The 17,670-nt window shown below is 38.0% G+C and overlaps 1 protein-coding gene across 2 annotated transcripts in view; it reads right to left on the bottom strand.

The window, feature by feature from the left end:
- Positions 1–17,670, bottom strand: part of LOC149792216 (DNA topoisomerase 2-binding protein 1-like) — a 167,301-nt gene that overhangs the window by 13,811 nt on the left and 135,820 nt on the right. For both annotated transcript variants that reach the window (XM_089970739.1, XM_089970741.1), the window contains exons 42-43: positions 15,999–16,068; positions 12,157–12,290 (exon numbers count right to left, since the gene is read on the bottom strand). In XM_089970739.1, coding sequence (XP_089826865.1) covers positions 12,157–12,290; positions 15,999–16,068 — 204 coding nt within the window. The remainder of the gene's footprint in view (positions 1–12,156; positions 12,291–15,998; positions 16,069–17,670) is intronic.

Raw genomic sequence — 17,670 nt, 5'->3', positions numbered from 1 at the left:
GCGGTATTTTTTCCCTCCAGCCAGATCAGGAACGATTTTAATACAACTAAATTTACTGTGCAAATTTCATCAAATATTATAATTTTGTTGATATATTTATTTCCCATGCGAGCCGAATCCCATAATCCACCGCTGTATTTGAAATAACTGTGATAAGTGCAAGAATCAACGTTGCGTTGCCTTATTTCTCGCGCTAATCTGTGAGTTGGAGTCAACACTATCATATCAGATTTCGCAAATAAATTTATCGCTCTCGTTGTTTTACCGCTACCACCAGGACCATTTAGGTAAACGAATTTGTTACGTGAAATTGGGTCAAATACAGATGCAGCCGTCGATATTTCCTCGTATTTATCTCGATGAAATTTATCGCAATCTTCGACATCGGCGTCCTCACAATAATCTAGAATATCCTCGTTTTTTATCCTCCAAGTGCCCCAAGAGCCATCGGCGATTAAATTCTTCAGCCTATACTGATATTTCTTATCGATATAAAACGAGTCCGTTGCGACCCTTACCGCGATATCAGAAAATTTATTTATCATCGACAGTAAATTTATACTCACATAAGCGAGCATCGATGATCTCAAATGCGTATACTGCGCTGATTCTCCATCGAGATAGCTAATTACGGTACCCAACTTTACTCCGTCAATGATAATATTTTCTCTGTTGCAGAATATTCCTCGCGATACCGTATCGGCAATAATAAAGTCCATTTCGGCGTCGTTGATAAATAACCTAGCGTGTCGGTGTTTATGATCAACGGATCCTCCTTGAGTAAATTTGCCAATTATTTTTCTTCCGATATCTTTCGCGTTTTCACAATCCGTCGGTAGCCACACCTTAGTTTGTTTCCTGTATGATATAATCGCCTCGCTCACCGTCAATGATATTAACATCGACGAATCCAGCATATACCTCAACAACACTATAGGGACCCATCTGCGTTGAGAGAAATGCCGACCGAACCAAATATAATAAATTTTATGTAAATTTTCAGCAAACTCAAATGAAGTGACACAAGCGAATCCGGTCATGACAAAATCAGGTAACGGTCCGTTAATTGCTACCCTTGTCATTTCGTTGGTGGGATGGCCAAATTTAGCAAAATAATCCGCACAATCGCCGTATCCGAGGAAACTTCCAGGATAGCACGCGCTCATATCAACGGATATCATGTCTTCGAAATAATATTTGGTATTCCACAATCCGCCATGGCCGTATTCGATACAACTAAGTTGAATATCAGTGAGAAATTCATTCCTTGTAGGTTTCCACGAATTTCTTTCTCTGGCAGCGTGAGCAGCAACAGATGGAACAGTAAAGCAGTTCGTTAATAACTGATCGGGATTTGACGAATATTTCACCGCGATATTTTTCATAGATTCATGTAATTTTTCATCGCGGTAAATATCTCCTCGAGGCAAGATAAACTGATCATATTTTTCTTCGCTCGAGAATAACCAAACCGATATCGGATCAGATGCGGCTAATATTTTGATATATCGGAACATAGCATCAGAATTATCCTTTGCGCCTTCCACGGGATAAAATTTAACAGCGCGATCTCGCGGGAATATCATTACCGACTGCGACCACGCATGTGAATTATGATCAATAATCTCGATTGGTACTCCTCGAGATTTATACGGCGACGAATATAATATTTCTCCCGATAGTGTTTTCACCGTGATAGGAAATTTAAGTTTCTTGCTCAACACAGCAACATCGTCAATCGATGCGCCATCAACAACTGTCTTTGCCCATGAATTAATTTTATCCAACCTCAACTGAGTCAGACCAGATCCACGACGAGCGTTTTTCATATGCTCGATAACGCGCTCGGCAACGCAATTTATCATCGGTGATTCTTTCATCGCAGGTAGATTTTTCATGTCAGGATTATTATTTAGCCGATAAATTCCATAAACAACAGCGCTAGAAGGATATGCCCTGGCATAATAAGGACCGTCAATTCCCAATAATAATCCTGGCTTCGAATTTTTATCAAGAACAACATTTTTCTTACCGCCACGCACGGGATCTCGTTTATCGCGAATAATCCAAGTGTCGTCAGGCATTTGTGCAATAAATTTTATCCCAAAGATAAATCGCTCCTCGGAATGCGAGTTTTTTATATGCTCGATTATCTTCTTGGCCCGTTCCAGATTCATCGTAGCATCAACGGAGTTAGTTTTCCATGTCGACCAAACATGAATCCCCCCATCATCGAAAAATTCTTTTTTGGCACGATCAACCTCAGGAATGATATATTCTGCCTCATCAAGATCAAAAATATCCATTATTATATTTTAGACAAATGTTTAAATTATAATGAATAAATGTTCGTGGATACCAATCGGATCAACAAAATCATGCGACAAATCCTGCAGAGGCGAATATTGTGGCGCTCACATATATGCGATTCGACGAGGCAGTAAAGGACCACAACGGTGTTTAGTTTGCCAAGTTGGTACGCGAGGAAAGACCCGATTGTGTTTGTCCTGTGGAGGGAAAAATTATCGGGAATTACGGCGATATTATGAAAAGAGATCCTCGTCGGTGATAACATGCGAAGAGGATTACATTAATCGATTCAAGGCAAATTATGATTTAGACAGATAATTATTACATAATGGAAATGAAATCAACGATTCCTGCAATGACAATCACATACGAGTATAAATCTCATCCTACGATCATGGGATACGAGGCATCATCGGATGGTGTTGTCAGAAACGCTAGAACGAAGAATCTTGTTGGTAGAGTTGATAACAGTGGATATCTTAAATTTTCAGTCAGCGAGAATAAAAAAAGGAGAAAAACGAGTTATTACAATCACAGGTTTGTATACGAGTGCTATCACGGACCAATAGAGATTGGACTTGTTATCGATCACATCGACGGAAACAAACTCAATAATAAACTATCCAATCTACGCGCAGTGTCTCAGAGTGAAAATTTAAGATCCGGCAATACCGGCGGCGCACGATCAGCTAAGGCCGTCAAATCGATAAATCAGGCAACAGGCGAGGAGATGATATTCACGTCGATGAGCGCAGCTGCGAAATATTATAAAATTAATTCAGCATCGGTACGACATGCAGCAGAAAAAAAATACAGGGCGACGTTTTCATATGACCTCGGTGAATGGATCGAATTTTACTATATCCCAATAATATTCGACGAAGAATAATTGAATATTACAAAATTAATATAACATGAATGAACAAACCATAAGCAATATTATCGAAGCTATCGATGATCTAAGGAAAAAAATAAATCTTCCATCGGATCTAGACACGAATAAAATCCGATCCGAATTTGAAACAATTATCCAAGGAAAACTCGAATATAAATACACGCTACCATCCGAATACAAATTAATAAAGAAAATCCAAATCGCGATGTATCAATCACTTGCGACAGTCAGCGATGATCGCATCGAGGATTTTGTTAAATTATCGACGCTAGTGGAGAAAGCTAGATTGATTTTATCAGAAGCATACGAGTCAAAAAAAATTACAAGTTCACGCATCAGACAACTGAAAAAGCTTGTCGATGAGAGCAAGGCCAAGGAAATCGCAGACTCTTGAATTTTCCTGAATATTTTCCGCAAACAACAAAAAAAACCAAAAATTAAAAAAATATATTAATTTTGAAAATTTCCCTGGATTTTATTTATTTTTTTGGCCCGTTTTTCCCGTGAATAGATTCAAGAGTCAGAGACTCTCACGATTTTACCAGTAAATTAATACTAACAGTTTCTCCGCGGATATCAAGCAAATTTCCTTTCTGGTCCGTCAGTTTGAAATTTATCCTTGACAACAATCGATTATGACATCGCAGATAAAACGGATTCACCGGCTCCTTTATTATCAAATAACCCGGAGATGCGCTAGGTGAAAACGAATACAAGATAAATCCCTGCTGCGCTTGATTTGACTCTGACGAATCAACATTGTAGCTGCCTTCGACAACATCCGCGTGAAGATAAATCGCGATAACTTTCGTTATATTAACGATACCTGGCGAGATATGCCGACCTTGCCCGGCGGGATCGTTATTGTGTTTGAGAATCAATTCCAATTGTACTTTTTTAGTCCACGCGGCATGTAACTTCGGAAATAAATCATCGATGGTATCAGTGACGGATTTTCTCATTTTATCAACATCATAATCGGGAAATTTGAAATTTGGTAGCGTTTCCTTGGTTAAACCAAATACTCTCATGAATTTTTGTTTTTCTCCTGAATTTTTGATCAACTCGAATTTGCTAATAGGAAGAACATAATCGGCAATTGATATATCGTCGACTATCGCCTGAATAAACATGTCGTGATAATATTTAACATCATTCGCGAGTTGATTTAAAATTTTCACGCGTTTGATAATTTCGCTACATGAGCCTGATTTATTTAAGATGCATTCATGAAAGGATTCCCGCAATAAATTTAATTGTATTGTATGTTCTTGAATAAATTCGTCGAGGGTTCTTCTTACCAAGATACCGTCTATGGGGGCTATTATCTTAATGTGGGTAGCGTCGAAGATTTTCACACCGGGGGGAATTTTAGGAAGAGGCAACCACGAGAGAATTCTTTCGTTAATAAAAGTAAAAGCGAATATTACCAGGTTAATTTTGTGGTTATTCATGAGGTTGATGGCGCTATCGATCAGAAATTTGTGTTTGATATCTCCGTACCATCCTTCGTCGGTGGTAAAATCTTCTTTTTTTGGTTCCGGTAGTTCTGGAGGAGCTTCCTCGTACCAACCTGGAATAATAAAATCTGATTTTTTTGGTTTTGCTAGAGGTGCGATTTCAGGCCAACCTAATATGGTCCTAATCGATGATTGGTAAATATCTACCATGTACGGCGATTTCACTTCTATCATCGATGACAGTGTTGGTTCATGCGCAGATATCCTTATTCCCGGAGTAGCATCGCCGGTTATATTTGATATTCTACTGGTAAATTCCTTATCCAGCTGATCAATTTCGTAACTGCCTGTTGGTATGCCAACGACGATCCAATCAGGTGTTCCATCGGGTTTGTTTTTGTTGGCAAAAACAAGTGAATTGTTTGATAATAATCTGCCAAATGATTTCGATCTAACATTAGGCCAGCTGTTGTAGACACGCAATTGTGTTAACGCAATTTCTTTGACGCTGATTGGTGTTGGAAAATTAATGCTAAATTCTGGATTGGTTGAGCTTAACGATATTAACGTCGTTGTCGGCGGTGTCGTGTTTGTCACGATCTGGGCTAGTTTGGACATTATTGATATTCATTTGTTCAATCTCCGAGTAAATACCAATCATTACCGAAAATTCTAGATCGGAGATAACGCCGTCATTGAGACTCTCCGAAAGCAACGATGATAATTTCGAATACGCGTCGTTGACCTTGGATAGTTTGTTTTTGTACAATGATAATTTTTCATTCGCGCATGATGAGATTTTTTTCGCTACGATATTGAGAACACCAGCGATTGTTGTTGTCGACGAGATTATTATCGTTGCTACGATCGGCGCTATCGTTGTTACCGCGGATAAAATTATTCCAGCACCAGCGACTACCGCGGATACCGTGTACACGGCGACGTCAATGATAACTAATCTACGCTGGTATTTTTTTATTTTTGTTTGATACTCGTCGAGGAGTTTTTTTATCGAATCCTGCCATGATCGCGCCTGATTGTAACGGTAATCCGATGCGGTCATTTATAAGTTATTTATCTAGCCAATTGATTGGGGATTCTCTATCTCGGCAACTTTAAACGGCTCGGGATCCTCTATCTCGGCAACGTTGACAGTCTTGGAGGGATTGGTTGTGCCCCAACCAGCTAAATATTCGAAAATTACAAAATAATGCACTGGTCCCATGTTGGTTCTATCCAGTGGCGTTAATTTAAAAGTTTCAGTTTTATTCTCGCTTATAGAAATAACGAAAAATCCAGGATGATATTCATAAATTTCACGAAGAAGAGCCGTCACGTTAAATTTTATTAATGACTTCGAAATAATATACACTCGATATACAGCATGAAATGGCGCGGTAAAGTTAAAAGAATCATTATCAGGTGTCCATGTAAAATATTCTGCCCTCAGCATAAATGGTATATAGAGAGGAAGATTTTTTGTATATACCTCCTCTGGTCCCGTAATAAGCCCCAACATAGGAATATCCAACGGTAATATTTCTACTTTGATTTCGTCGACGCTTGTTGTTACGGCGAGAAGTTTCGCGTTGATTTCTTGAATTTTTCCATCGTTCGCTGATGTATCAACCTTTTGACGCGCTAATTCACGTACCGCGTTAATTTCATCGTTAATTTTAGTAATATCCTCGTCGATTTTTCTTGTTTTCTCATCTGTCAATTCACGTATCGCGTTAAACCCCTTGGTAAATTCGGGAACAACAAGATCGTTGAGTTTATTAATTTCCTCGCTGATTTTTTTGTTGAGATCGTCGATTGTTGCTCTCTGACCTAACGAGATATTTATTTTGGTAATTTCCTCGTTAATGGATTTTACTCTCTCGCTGAGATCGTTATGTGATGTTCTATCGGTTTTTTGAAATATTAGTGCACGTGCCGATTCAATATCTTTGTTGATTTGGGCAATATCTTCGTTTATTTTCTTTGTTTTCTCGGTAAGATCGTTATGTGATGTTCTATCGGCTTTTTGAAATATTAATGCACGTGCCGATTCAATATCTTTGTTGATTTGGGCAATATCTTCGTTTATTTTCTTTGTTTTCTCGGTAAGATCGCTGTGTGATGTTCTATCGATTTTCTGACCCATCGCGGTATTTATTTTGGTAATTTCCTCGTTGATGGATTTTACTTTCTCGCTGAGATCGTTATGTGATGTTCTATCGGTTTTTTGAAATATTAATGCACGTGCCGATTCAATCTCTCTGTTGATTTGGGCGATATCTTCGTTTATTTTCTTTGTTTTCTCGATGAGATCGCCGTGTGTAATTGAGGAAGTTTCGATGAATTTTTTTATATCCTCGTCGAGTTTTTTACTGAGATTTTTTGATGTATCGTCTAGTTTTTTAAGATCGTTAGTTAGCTTGGTAAATCTTTTTGTCACTCTATCCTGAAGATCGTCGTGTAATGCTTTATCAGCCTTTAGAAGCATCGCCGCTGATAGCTCCTTGTCGGATTTTTCCACATCCGCGATATTGGCCTTTAGTGGTAATACCGCGATAATATCGGTAATATCAGCAATAGATTTTAATACCATCTCCGATTGGCGAGTAAACTGACTGATATGATCGCGGTATTCGTCTCGCTTGATTATATCAGTTATTTTCACGTTGCTGGTTTGTAATCTTCCTTCGGTATTTTGAAAAACAGCAACTTCGCCAGGGTCCACCTCTGACAGCGATAGAAGATTGTTAATATCGCTCTTGGTTGCGAACTTTGATAGATCGACGTCAGTCACTTCTGCCTTTTCCTTCCTGTAGATAAATCTACCGTAAATATCAACCATGATATTTATCTACGGCGTATTCAAATACAATTTTGTGATACGGACCGGATGATTTTGAAATTGCATCGAGGACGTTAATTGATTCAGGGCCGCATATCGGTGGATCCGCTAATGTCTGCGTTGGAAGTGTCGAATACCAAACCGGAAGATTTAGTTTTGACACATAGCTGATAAATTCATTTGGCGGTGCTAATCCATAAGAGTCAAAGTAAATAACTTCGCGAGGATTAATCGCGTATGCAACCCAGTGCGTACCAGGGCCGGTATTTTTATCGAGATTTATTATTCCCGTCTCGGTAGGGTTTGGTTTTTCTGGTAGTTGATCTCGCATAAATACACCTCTGAAAAATTTTATTTTTTTATTCTTTGCTTCGCTGATCAAATCTAAATTTGAGGCTGGTAGGCTCGACTTAGGCCGGATCCGTATGGAGGCCGTCTTAGATAAAGGCCGGATCCTTTTCGTTGTTTTTGCAACAGGAGAGAGTAGAAGGGAAATTGTCCTCCCTTTTTTTTACTGTATCTCCCTCCCACCACTTTTTCTCCTAATTTGGAACCTATGCCCGAGAGCGCGCCTAATCCTACTGTTTTTGCAATCATCGGAAGGGCCATTTTTATCAGGGGAAGAAAAGGAAGAAATCCGCCTGTTTTGACCATGTCTCTGATGGCGCCTATGGAGAGACTCACATGAACACCGGAATTCGCTGATTTGGCCTTGGAAAATCGTTCACGCTGACCTCTAGTTAGCGATAGTTTGTTAGGTCCACCGTGAATTTGATCATTTTTCAAAGTTAATTTCATACCGCATCGCTTTGATATCGCTGATTGGAGCTTTTTCATCTGACCTGGGGTCAGAGTTACACTGACGTGTTCGTATGGCATATTAATAATCGCTTAATCTAAATTTGGAATTTGTCACATATTCTCGACAGGAGCATCGATGACTCTCATTCTGCCGCTAATGCCTTCCAAGATCATTGTTCTATCGCTGAGGATCACCGCGATGGCTCTTGCTGGTCCACCTGTGTTAATTCTGGCTTTGAAATGGATATCGACAACGGATTGTTTTACCAAATCGAGATGCTCCAGGGAAAAGTAATAGATAGGATAGCGAGTATTAAAATCTAGCTGTGATATTTGCAATCCGGTATCGATATTTTGATCGCGGCCCATGAAACTTAGCAATCGATGATACGCGCGGGCAGTCGAATAGTTGTCAAAATCGATGGCTATTTCCTCTGATGGTTCCTGCTGGCCGTTTATTCTCAGTGAAACGTTTGTTGCTGCAAATTTGTCGAATATCATATGACTGTGTTCTTGATCGTATCTGTTTGCGGCTTGAAGAGCAACAAAAATGTGCCTAGGTGCCGAAGCGCCTTGTTGTGACGCAATTCTCCAGGTAAATATTCCGTTGATATTAACATCGCAGGAGTCGGTCATCGTTGTCAACCAGGACATGACGGATTTTCCGCCTTGATTCATGAATGATAATAATTTTTCTTCCTCGAGCATCGATGGAACTATCGCTGGCATCCACAAGGTAAATTTTTCAAGGACAACTTTACCGACATTAGCGGCATCCCCACTAGCTTCTCGCCAGATGGCTTTGTTACTGCCAGCAGCGTCTCGAATGAAAGTTATCGTGTGTTTTGCTCCGTAAATAACTTTTCGGAAATGCCTGCAAAATCCAAAAATGTGAGATAGCGGAATTGCACAGGAAAATCTTAGTTCATTCTTAGTCAACATAGCTCTTCTCGTGGCAAATCCAAGATTGTAATTGTCATTTGTTTTTATCATCACACTTTCGACGTCGGCGTCATCGGCACCGACAGTATGTTTTTTCGGTCTCCTGGCTTCATACTGGAAATGATCAGCAGTATCAGAGTTATCTTTGGCGAACATCATACTAGGACCGGCCGATCTGGTAAAATCATCCGAGTATCTCGCTAGGCCTATAATCGTCGTTGCTATATCAACGTTGTCCGTAATCGATTCGATCTCTCTTCCATCGATCATGTAAGTGGCGCTCTTGAATAATGCCATAATGCCGTTATTGACGAATCCGACTTTAAAATGTTCGCCAAAGTTGGTATCGTTTGTCCTAATAATTCTCCCAACAACCTCGATATATGCCTCAGATGGAAGAAAATATCTTGTTGTATCGTGGACTTGAATTTCCAAGCGATTATTTGTATTTGGGTCAACTGCGTCATACGAGAAATACTGGAAATCTCGCACGGATGTATCCCTGCCTACAGGCTCGTCCATGTCAAACACTTCATTTGACACTTGTGCGAACATTTATTATTAAGAATATCATCTAAAACGAAGACCGCTACCTGAAATGAAGCTTGTATTTGCTAGATTTGTCTTAGCAATTTCCTTTGCTAGATTTGTGTTAGCGACTTCCTGCGCTAAATTTGTCTTAGCGACTTCCTGCGCTAAATTTGTCTTAGCAACTTCCTGCGCTAGATCATTTATTTTTTTATTTGCCGCGTCGTTTATGACTTTGCTGATTTCGGGTGGCATTTCTCTGGTGATAGGCAATTTGACGGGTTGTTTTTTGCGCATTAAATTTAATATTTTATTTTTGACAACATTGAAGCCTTTACTAGCCAAATTACTGATACCAGAAATGGCAGTCTCGCCGATTTTTCCTATTGCTTTTAACCCGAGCTGTTTGATCACGGGTCCGATTTTAGGTATTATTCGCGTAAAAAGACTTCCAATGATATCGCCGAATCCACTGCCGTGTATATATTTGTACACGGGCAATCTAGAGTTTACTACGCGGACCTGTCTGGGTCTGCGTTGATATTTGTGAACAATCATGTTATTTCAATTGTGTTGTTTTAATCGATGAGCTCATCGACGAGTTCCTTGTAAATGTGAGAGTCGATGACACCGCCGCGGAATAATCGCTGACAAATATCTGAGGCTTCGTTGATTATTTCGCGAGAGTTATTTCCGGCTCGTTTTCCTCCGATTAATACCTCAAGGCGAGATACATCGTTGACAACACTGTCAGGGCAAACAGTATATCCGCTTCCTGTCTTTGGTTTTGGTGTTGATGGTTCGTTAAACCACTCCGTTAACACGTCCTCCTCTTCCTTTTCTTTTTCTTTTTGTTTTACTTTTTCCATAAATTTAAAATATTCGTCATCACGTTTGTAAGGTGGTTTTTTACTAGCAAAATATATCCAGTCGATATATTTGCTTTTTTCAAGAGGTTTTCCACGAACACTGGGGTTAAAATATTTATCCCTATCATCATAATCCGCGGCAATAACTACTAAATTTTCTCCCCTTGCGATTTGTTCATACACATCACGGGTAAAAACAATTCCGATAGCTTTATGAAGATTTTCATAGTCGGACTTCGCAGTTTCTTTCTCTTGTTGAGTTGATTTTTGCGATATCCCCGAAGATTTTTTTTCCTCCTTCCTTGCATTTGCGTAGATCAGAAAATCACTGTAAAGAAAGCTTGTTTTCTTCGCCTCAGATAAATTGTATTTAGCTCGAAATAAATTATTATACCAAGAATCCCGCGATTTAATTTTTTTCAATCCGTCTTCCGTTAAAAACATCTTTCTATTGTCAAAGGAATCTTCGGCAAATATAGCAAATATTTTAATATCTTTGCCAAAAAAGTCAAATTGTTCTTGCAATGTTTTCCAACCATTCTCGGTAAATTTTTTTTTTATTATATCTCGAGGTTGAATATCTTTATCTTCCTCTTTTTTTTCTTCTTCTTCTTCCTCTTGCTCTTGTTCTTCTTCCTGCGCTTGTTCTTGCCGTAATTTTTGATCTTCATCTAATTCTTCAGGAATTTGACCCGTCCTCAATTCTGCTTGTGCTCGTGCTTGTGCTTGTTCTTGTCGTGCTTGTGCTTGTGCTTGTGCTTGTGCTCGTGCTCGTGCTTGTGCTTGTGCTCGTGTTTGTGTTTGTACTATTCGCTCCGGCAATAATCGAGTGTGTTGCTCGATATCTCTCGTCATAGGAATAAGACCGCGCTTCCTAAGTTCCTTATCTTCCTTTTTATCGCCGTATGCGACTTGCTCGATTGCTCCAGTGACTGGACTCAACAACTTTGACGATATCTCAGTAATTCCATATTGCGAGTCTTCGTAATCACGAACTTTTTTCTTAAATAATTGTTTTACCGGGATAAGTTTCTTCACTGCCGCTAACTCTTCTCGCGCTAATCTGGCAGAATGAGGCTCTCCAACTCTACTAGCTTTCGGACTCATATTATTTTCAACTATATTGTTTTAATGCGAGGTAAAATTAGGATCAGCAGCCAAACTTTGCAAACTTCGTCGACACCAGAATAAATTCCCCCCCCCCCCTTTTTTTCCTTGTCCAGAATCATTGATTTTGCACACAAAAAATTGCAATCGGGGTTGAATTTATGCAAATTAATTTTCGTGGGAAGGCTTATTTTTGAAATCTGAGGCTTCTACGGAGAAAGTTCTCGTAGGAAGCTTTATTTGGTCTGGAACGTCTGGTCTGTACAACTCCCCTGCTGCTGATACTGTAAATGTCTCTCAAACTTTCATTTTGAACAAGAGAAATAAATTACCTGTTGGTTTTCTTTCTTTTTGTTACACAGTATAAGACCTCAATGTATAAAATCTTTTCTTTTTACTTACTTTTTCCTCAAAACAAGTATCTGTGATGGACAGTACTCATTGGGATCAGGTGCTGGTATGTCCATGAGCTGTGCTGGGATAAATTCAGGACGCACACAAATTGCAGCACTTGCAGCTAAATGTTCCAAATCCACCTGAAATGAGACGACACTATTTAGTCAGGGTACCTAACTTGTACTGTGCATTTCAATTGACTTTGGACTTTTCTCCTTCTCCAATAAAGGCACTTTGATACACCTTGTAAATAAACACTAGCGAAACTAACCAATGGATTATTTTACACAAAGCTAAATCAATAACTGATGGCTTTCGAGACATACACCAATTAACTGGTGCTAGTTCACAAAATTGTGGGTATAATAGCAGCTCATATCTTATAAAGAAATGTGTTTGCACTCATGAAAATTGACGATATTGGCATTTGCCAAAAAGTATTGTATTTAAATTGAAAGACAGATAAAAACTTTATGACATTCTATACTCTGTATGTAAAATTAATACCCACAAGTGTAGCCTGTGTTTTTTTAATATTCTATAGAATTTACAGTGAAATCATAGCAGTAAATTAGTTTAGCAAAATCCATTGCATACATTTTCTGCTACTATAAATGCACGAATAATGTTTATTTAAAAAATAAACTATTCAAAATGTTACTGTAATTGCAATTTATGTATATGTGACCTCTGACCCCTCCCCAGAGGATAGATATGATAAAAAATAATGCTCATCTTGCATAAGGTTATCACACGGGGAACCTATGTATCAACTTTGTCAAATTTCCACCCTGGAGATAAGAATTACAAACAGATGGGCAGAGAATGATGGACATATGAAGGGTATCACAATTTGTCATGCAGTGATATAAAAATCATTTGCTATAGTGTGACATAACACTTAACAATGTCATATAGCAACAATGGTGAGTAATGCAATGTCATTTGCCACACTGTGACATAACACTTAGCATTGTCATATAACAATATCACTGAGTAATGTAATGTCATTTGCCACACTGTGACATAACACTTAGCAGTGTCATATAACAATATCACTGAGTAATGCAATGTCATTTGCCACACTGTGACTTAACACTTAGCATTGTCATACAACAATATCACTGAGTAATGCTGTCATTTGCCACACTGTGACATAACACTTAGCAGTGTCATATAACAATATCACTGAGTAATGCAGTCATTTGCCACACTGTGACATAACACTTAGCAGTGTCATATAACAATATCACTGAGTAATGCAATGTCATTTGCCACACTGTGACATAACACTTAGCAGTGTTATATAACAATATCACTGAGTAATGCAATGTCATTGCCTCACCGTGACAGAACACTTAGCAGTGTTATATAACAATGTAACTGAGTAATGCAGTCATTTGCCACACTGTGACATAACACTTAGCATTGTCATATAACAATATCACTGAGTATTGTAATGTCATTTGCCACACTGTGACATAACACTTAGCAGTGTCATATAACAATATCACTGAGTAATGCAATGTCATTTGCCACACTGTGACTTAACACTTAGCATTGTCATACAACAATATCACTGAGTAATGCTGTCATTTGCCACACTGTGACATAACACTTAGCAGTGTCATATAACAATATCACTGAGTAATGCTGTCATTTGCCACACTGTGACATAACACTTAGCAGTGTCATATAACAATATCACTGAGTAATGCAATGTCATTTGCCACACTGTGACATAACACTTAGCAGTGTTATATAACAATATCACTGAGTAATGCAATGTCATTGCCTCACCGTGACAGAACACTTAGCAGTGTTATATAACAATGTAACTGAGTAATGAAGTCATTTGCCACACTGTGACATAACACTTAGCAGTGTCATATAACAATATCACTGAGTAATGCAATGTCATTGCCTCACTGTGACATAACACTTAGCAGTGTCATATAACAATATCACTGAGTGATGCAATGTCATTTGCCACACTGTGACATAACACTTAGCAGTGTCATATATCAATATCACTGAGTAATGCAATGTCATTTGTCACTGTGACATAATACTTAGCAGTGTCATATAACAATATCACTGAGTAATGCAATGTCATTACCACACTGTGACATAACACTTAGCAGTGTCATATTGCAACATCCCTCACCAATGCAATGTCATTTGCCACACTGTGACATAACACTTAGCATTGTCATATAACAATATCACTGAGTAATGTAATGTCATTTGCCACACTGTGACATAACACTTAGCAGTGTCATATAACAATATCACTGAGTAATGCAATGTCATTTGCCACACTGTGACATAACACTTAGCATTGTCATACAACAATATCACTGAGTAATGCTGTCATTTGCCACACTGTGACATAACACTTAGCAGTGTCATATAACAATATCACTGAGTAATGCAGTCATTTGCCACACTGTGACATAACACTTAGCAGTGTCATATAACAATATCACTGAGTAATGCAATGTCATTTGCCACACTGTGACATAACACTTAGCAGTGTTATATAACAATATCACTGAGTAATGCAATGTCATTGCCTCACCGTGACAGAACACTTAGCAGTGTTATATAACAATGTAACTGAGTAATGCAGTCATTTGCCACACTGTGACATAACACTTAGCAGTGTCATATAACAATATCACTGAGTAATGCAATGTCATTGCCTCACTGTGACATAACACTTAGCAGTGTCATATAACAATATCACTGAGTAATGCAATGTCATTTGCCACTGTGACAACACTTAGCAGTGTCATATAGCAACATCACCAAGTAATGTAAAGTCATTAATGCTATGTGATAAATAAATCTTGTATTCATTTGACTTGAAATTTACGAAACTGGTTTAATAATAAAATATGCCACTCTCTTAGCTAGTGGCTTATAATATTATATATCTCATTTCATAAATTTTTTACGAAATGTAAGATCCATAATATATACTGTAAAAGTATGATAACAACAATAATTCCTAACATTGCTCACATTGGTCACTCACTTTAACAAATGCGATCCATGGAAACTGTTTACTTATTTCAGCATTAATTGATATAAGTCATCACAATTATCTGCACTATTAAAATTACTTATTTCAGCATTAATTGATGCAAGTCATCACAATTATCTGCACTATTAAAAACAACTGTCAGCAACACTTTTGGGACTGCATTAGGTTTCAAATTCTTTGTTGTCATCCTCCTTGATCATTATACCTTATTACTGACACAATCACTCTTGACCATCATACCTTATTACTGTCACAATCACTCTTGATCATCATACCTTATTACTGACACAATCACTCTTGACCATCATACCTTATTACTGTCACAATCACTCTTGATCATCATACCTTATTACTGTCACAATCACTCTTGATCATCATACCTTATTACTGACACAATCACTCTTGATCATCATACCTTATTACTGACACAATCACTCTTGATCATCATACCTTATTACTGTCACAATCACTCTTGATCATCATACCTTATTACTGACACGATCACTCTCACTTTATTGGATTTCAGGTTACAATGCTATAACAAGGAATGAATTCCATGTAACTGAAAACTAACAAGGTACATGTCACATACCTGTGACAGGTTGGCAGTACTCCTTTCAAGCAACACATGACTGAAAACTGACATGGTAAATGTCACATACCTGTGAAAGATTGGCAGTATTCAGCTCTAAGATGAGAGTGAAAACTGACATGGTACACATCACATACATGTGAAAGGTTTGCATTATTCAGCTCTAGGAACACGAGTGAAAACTGACAGGGTACATACATGACATACCTGAGAAAGGTTTGCAGTATTCAGCTCTAGGAATACATGTGTGGCATCAATATCCTTAGTAAATGGAGGCCTGGAGAAAGAAATCAAAAAATTTTACAGTGAATATGCAATAATTTATACAGTATTTTCCAAAGATAAAACGAAGGGCCAGTCTAATAAATTTGTTAACAAGTAGGGATGTTTTTTCTTTCATTTTCAGCAATACCACAAACACTATAATAAAATCAGATCAAATAAAATGCTGGATATTACAAAACACATCACAAGCTATCTTTTGGTGTTTTATATTAACTCTTCCTTGGTTATGACAGAATTTCTTGGGCTTTGTTACACCTGGAGTTTACTGTATTTGACAAAATTCTGTAAAAGTGGTGGTGGGCTTATCAATGGACAAATATGGAAACAATATTTATCAAGTACTCTAAAAAGCTATGTTCTGGCATTATAATCGACCTGGAAGGAAACAGAAAACCCAGAAGAAACCATCAACCTTGGCTGGGTAACTGCTTATTGTTGAGAATGCATCCTCCAAGAACTGAATCCAAGATTACAGTGGTGCAAAGCCAATGCATTACCACAATTCTATCCAAGCACATGTTGAGGTTAATTGTCACTTTCTGAACCGTATACATGGATGTTCCTATATTTGGTCAACATCATTACCAATTGGAATGCTCTGTTGATATTTTAGTCACACCAATCGGAATGCTCTGTTGATATTTTTGTCATACCAAAAACATTAGACAGAGTAGTAACTACTGGACGACACACGTGATGGTTCATTCACTAGTATAACTAGAGAGTACACAACAATGACAATTCATCTGCAAGTATAACTAGAGTACACATCACTGAAGGTTCATTTACTGGTATGACTGTAGAGTTCACATGACTGATGGTTCATTTACAAGTATAACTATTGAGTACATACCAATGACAGCTCATTTACAAGTATAACTAGAGTACACAAAACTGAAAGTTCATTTACTGTTATAATTGTATAGTTCACAGGACTGATGGTTCATTTACAAGTATAACTAGAGAGTACACACCACAGAAGATTCATTTACAAGTACAACTAGAGAGTGCACACCAATGACAGTTCATTTACAATCATAACTAGACAGTACACAACACTGAAGGTTCATTTACTGGTATAACTATAGCGTAAAAAAAAATCACTGAAAGTTCATTTACTGGCGTAAGTGGAGAGTACATACCATTGAAGGTTCATTTAAAACTAGAGAGATTACACCACTGATGGTTCATTTACTGGTATAACTTTATAACAGGCATACACAGACCTGTTTAACATAAACTGTCTTGTCAGTATTTTAAGCAATGTCTGTCAGTATTTTCATTCAGTGTTTCTAACATCTTAACACAGCACACATCACCTGTGAAACAGCACACAAATAGTAGACACTATCAATACACTATAATTACCATCACGTAGTATTGCACAACACACTGACTGTAGAATATTCTGTAAATAAGTCTTAGGTTGTAAAGATGCTGGTATTCAGGCAAATCTGTGTTGCAAGGCAAAATCCGAAGAAATTGAACACCACTGACATCAATATCCTGTTTATATTATACTGATAAAAACCTTAAAAGAATACTTCCACACACACAAATTCATTCAATTATTTACCTCTCAATTTCTCTAGAA

Source organism: Sinohyriopsis cumingii, chromosome 9 (assembly GCF_028554795.1).
Source record: "Sinohyriopsis cumingii isolate HCF-2022 chromosome 9, ASM2855479v2, whole genome shotgun sequence".
Taxonomy (NCBI): domain Eukaryota; kingdom Metazoa; phylum Mollusca; class Bivalvia; order Unionida; family Unionidae; genus Sinohyriopsis; species Sinohyriopsis cumingii.
This window is presented reverse-complemented; position numbering and strand designations above follow the sequence as displayed.